Source organism: Myxine glutinosa, chromosome 10 (assembly GCF_964187855.1).
Source record: "Myxine glutinosa chromosome 10, kmMyxGlut1.1, whole genome shotgun sequence".
Lineage (NCBI taxonomy): Eukaryota > Metazoa > Chordata > Myxini > Myxiniformes > Myxinidae > Myxine > Myxine glutinosa.
In genome coordinates, this window is record NC_136270.1 from 30804496 (window position 1) to 30809472 (window position 4977).

General features: G+C 63.2%; 1 protein-coding gene across 2 annotated transcripts in view; it reads left to right on the top strand.

Moving 5' to 3' along the window:
- Window positions 1-3902: 3902 nt before the first annotated feature.
- DUT (deoxyuridine triphosphatase) overlaps window positions 3903-4977 on the top strand; it is a 19872-nt gene continuing 18797 nt past the window's right edge. Inside the window, exon 1 of one of the 2 annotated variants that reach the window (XM_068127369.2) lies at window positions 3903-4742. In XM_068127369.2, coding sequence (XP_067983470.1) covers window positions 4702-4742 — 41 coding nt within the window. In that variant the 5' untranslated portion in view covers window positions 3903-4701. The remainder of the gene's footprint in view (window positions 4743-4977) is intronic. The other variant, XM_078785515.1, reaches the window with a different exon arrangement.

A 4977-nucleotide genomic window follows, 5' to 3' on the forward strand; every position in this document is an offset into this window, starting at 1 on the left:
TCCTCGATGCTTTCGCCCTCCCATCGGCGGAACGCGCACGGCGCCTGCTCGAACTGCCTGACCTCGGCGACACGCGCCCTTCCGAGCGAATGGACTACATGCTTTCACTGCTCGGCGAGCACTCTCCGGCATTCCTGTTCCGGGAGCTGTTCCTCCGTCAGCTGCCTAACCCGGTACGCCTCGCCCTGGCAAGCACGACGATCACAGATCCCCGGGCCCTTGCCAGAGAAGCCGACAAGATCTCCGCTGCAGGACGGCGCATCGCAGCGGCGACATGGGACCCACCGCCGTCCGACGCAACAACCATGGCGCCCGAGCACCCGGCACGGTCGACGGCCGAACTGCCGACGCAATTGGCGGCCGCTCTACCGTGCCGACCACCTCCACCCGACCAAGCGTGGTGTTACTATCATGCCAGGTTCGGACAAAAGGCCCGGACATGCCGACCCCCGTGCACCTTCGGCAGGCCGGGAAACGGCCGGGCCGGCGTTCATTACCAGCCATGAGCGCCGGCCATACGGGCAACTTACTGTTCATCACGGATAAAGCGTCCGGACGGCGCTTCCTGTGCGACACCGGCGCCCAACTGAGCGTCATACCCGCCTCTGACCAGGACAGGCAATCCGCGGTTTGCGGCCCCTCCTTAGTTGCGGCCAACGGATCGACTATCCGCACCTTCGGCCCGCGCAACGTCACCCTCTGCTTCGGCGGCCAACGCTTTGCTTGGACGTTTGTAACCGCCAACGTGCCCGTGGCTCTGCTAGGCGCCGACTTCCTCTGCGCACACGGACTGCTGGTGGACGTCCAACGGCGTCGTTTAATCAACGCTGAAACCTTCAGCTCCCTGGTATGCACATTGAGCAGCTCCGCGCCGACCGAGCTGGCATGCACCGTCCCGGCGGCGAACGAGTTTGCTCGCCTGCTCACGGAGTTCCCGGCCCTCACGCGGCCGACGTTTTCGGCCGTCGCAGTACGGCATGGGATCGAGCACCACATACCAACCACGGGCCCACCGGTCTACGCCAGGGCCCGCCGCCTCGACCCAGCCAAGCTCGCCGTAGCGAAGGCCGAATTCGACGCGTTGGAGCACCTCGGCATCGTGCGGCGCTCCGATAGCGCGTGGGCCTCGCCACTGCACATCGTGCCAAAGCCGGGGGGTGGATGGCGCCCGTGTGGCGACTACCGCCGTCTGAATGACGCTACCACCCCCGACAGGTACCCGATCCCGCATATCCAAGACTTCTCCGCCCGTCTGGCGGGACGGGTCATTTTTTCGAAAATTGATCTCATACGGGGATATCACCAGGTACCTGTCAGGGCGGCCGACGTCCCTAAAACGGCAGTCATCACGCCGTTCGGCTTATTCGAATTCTTGCGGATGCCGTTTGGTCTCAAGAACGCGGCTCAGGCGTTCCAGCGCTTGATGGACGGCGTGCTGCGTGACCTGCCGTTCCTTTTCGTTTACCTGGACGACATCCTCGTCGCCAGCACGTCCCGGGCCGAGCACCTCCTCCACCTCCGAACACTGTTCGAGCGCCTCAGCGAGCACGGCCTCATCGTCAACCCGGCCAAATGCCACTTCGGCACGACGGCCGTTGATTTTTTAGGCCACCACATCACCAAGAACGGGGCCGTGCCGCTGCCAACCAAGGTCGAGGCCATCACCACGTTCCCGCGTCCCCGCACCATAAAGGCCCTGCAGGAATTCCTGGGAATGGTGAATTTTTATCACCGCTTCGTGCCCCGCGCTGCTCACCTCATGCGGCCCCTCTACGAAGCCCTCCGGGGCAAGCCGGCCAAGCACGACATCGTCTGGTCCGCAGCAATGGATGCGGCCTTCCAAAGCTCAAAGCGGGCCCTCGCCGACGCAACACTGCTCGCTCACCCGGTGCTCAACGCTCCCATCGCCCTCACCACGGATGCCTCCGACTACGCGGTGGGCGCCGTCCATGAGCAATGGGTGAACGGGGTTTGGCAGCCACTCGCTTTTTTCAGCCGGCAGCTCCGGCCGAACGAGCTCAAATACAGCACGTTTGACCGGGAGCTCCTCGGTCTACACCTGGCCGTCCGCCATTTCCGCCACCTCCTGGAGGGCCGACCTTTCACAGCGTTCGTCAACCACAAGCCGTTGATTTACGCCATGGCCAAGGTCACGGAGCCATGGTCGGCCCGCCAACAGCGCCACCTCTCCGCCGTGTCGGAGTTTACCACGGACATCCGGCACGTCGCCGGCAAAAACAACGCCGAGGCCGACTGTCTTTCCCGGGCCAGCGCGAACGCGGTCCACCTGGGCGTGGATTTTGCGCTTATGGCGGCGGACCAAACCACCGACACCACGGTGCAAGCCCTCCGGGCGGCGGACACGGGCCTCCGCCTGGCCGACATCCCCTGTGCGGACACTGTCCTGCTCTGCGACGTCTCCCAAGGCCAGCCTCGCCCCATCGTGCCCGTCACCTGGCAACGCCGCATCTTCGCCTCCCTCCACGGCCTTTCCCACCCGGGCCGGAAAGCTTCCCAGAAGCTGGTGTCGGCGCGTTTCGTCTGGCACGGCCTTCGTCGGGACGTCCGCGATTGGACCAGCGCCTGCACGGCCTGCCAACGGGCCAAGGTCCACCGACACACCCAGGCCCCGCTGGCACCTTTCACCGTGCCCGAACGACGTTTCGACCACGTCAACGTGGATCTGGTGGGCCCCCTCCCCCCGTCACGGGGGTTCACACACCTGCTCACCATGGTGGACAGGACCACCAGGTGGCCGGAGGCCGTTCCCCTCGTCTCCACCACCACCGCCGACGTGGCGCAGGCTTTCATCGCCACCTGGGTCGCCCGCTTCGGCGCACCGGCGGACATCTCGTCAGACCGCGGACCACAGTTCACCTCCGAGCTGTGGGGCGCGGTCGCCCGCAACCTGGGGGTCAAGCTCCACCGTACTACGGCCTACCACCCCCAAGCAAACGGGTTGTGCGAGCGATTCCACCGCTCCATGAAGGCCGCGCTCATGGCCGGCCTTCAAGACGGCGGTTGGGCCGACCGGCTGCCGTGGGTCCTTTTGGGCCTTCGCACGGCCCCCAAGGAGGACCTCCAGGCATCCACCGCCGAGCTGGTCTATGGCCAGGTGCTACGCGTCCCGGGCGAATTCGTGCCCGACGCTACCAGTCCCTGGTCCGCAGCTCACCAGCGCTCGGACCTCCAGGAGGCCGCCCGACGGTTTGCCCCCATGCCGACATCCCACCACGGTGACCCCCGGTCCTACGTCCCCCCAGCACTCCGCACAGCGGAGTATGTTTTTGTGCGTCACGACGCACATCGGTGGCCACTCCAGCCGCCGTACGACGGGCCCTTCCGGGTGCTGCGACGGGACGACAAGTCGTTCGTCATCGACATCGGCGGCAGGTCGGACCGGATTGCAGTGGACCGCCTCAAGCCGGCGCACGTGGACGTCGACCACCCACCACGGGTGGCCCTTCCGCCGCGGCGAGGCCGCCCCCCGTCCACGGGGCCCCCCACTCGACCGCCCACCACCTCACCGGACCCCCTCCCACGACCCGCCAGGGGTCGCTTCGGCCGGGTCATCAGGACCCCCCTCAAGTTGACCCTGCCGGTGCAAGTCGATTCTGGGGGGACGTGTGTAGCGGCTGCCGCTGGGGTTTCACAATCGCCTTGCACCTATCAAGGACGCGGAGCGATCACCATGCCGGGCTCGTCCAGGACGCCCGGGCAGGCCCGCGCTCAACTTGCCAGGCCTCGGTCGGGACGCCCGGGCATGCCCGGGCATGCCCGGGCAGGCTCGCCCTCAACTTGCCAGGCCGCAGCCAGGACGCTGGGCCACGCCCCCTGGCGCCGGGCCTGGGCAAACCCCCTGGGTTAATAGATATATATTGCTGACCGATAAACGGGTTTTCAGAGTGCCTGAGTGTTTGATTTCAATAAAGCAACTCAGATGAATTCCAGCTTTTTGTCGCGTCCATTCTTCTGATCGACGTGGGAGCCCCAGCTCCTTCAGGTTCATGCTATATTTTGATTAAATCTGTCAGCGGAGTGAGGGACAGACTTGCCCAGTAATAACAACAACACACACCACAATATGTACATACAGGATGTACCTTCACTTCCGCACTCATGATGATGATGATGGACGTCACAACATCATCTCCTCGGGCTTGCAGGACAGTGCGGCGCGGCAGTAACAATGACAACAACTAACCTGCTGTCTTTGGCGGACTGGATAGGTATAAATCCGAAGAAGAAGAATTTCATCAGCAACAATCATTTAATAGTAAGAAGACCAATGGCAATGACAAGGTAAGCAACAATTACACGAAGGTTTGGGTTCGTGTGCGTTTCTGTAAAGCACAACAGTCGATCTACACGTTCTTTTGGCGGAAAGTAAACAGTTGAGCGCTCATTACTGATCCCGGAGGGGACACCGAGTCACCGATCCGAGGATCTCGGAGGGGACACCGAGTCATCGATCCCAGGATCCCAGAGGGGACACCGAGTCACCGATCCGAGGATCCCGGAGGGGACACCGAGTCACCGATCCGAGGATCTCGGAGGGGACACCGAGTCATCGATCCGAGGATCTCGGAGGGGACACCGAGTCACCGATCCGAGGATCCCGGAGGGGACACCGAGTCTCCGATAACACCCTTCGCGCAAGTCGAGTCCGGAAAGGCACTGGTTGACCTGGCGCGTGGAGCTATGATGAACTGCTTGAACACCACACACGGCTCGTTTTTACGGTCAGTTTGGATTTGATCGTTTACCTCGGTGGGGAAGAGGAAGGTTCCAGGGGAGGAAGGTTCCATGGGAGGAAGGTTCCATGGGAGAAAGGTTTCAGGGGAGGAAGGTTCCATGGGAAGAAGGTTCCAGGGGAGGAAGGTTCCATGGGTGGAAGGTTCCAGGGGAGGAAGGTTCCATGGGAGGAAGGTTCCATGGGAGGAAGGTTCCATGGGTGGAAGGTTCCAGGGGAGGAAG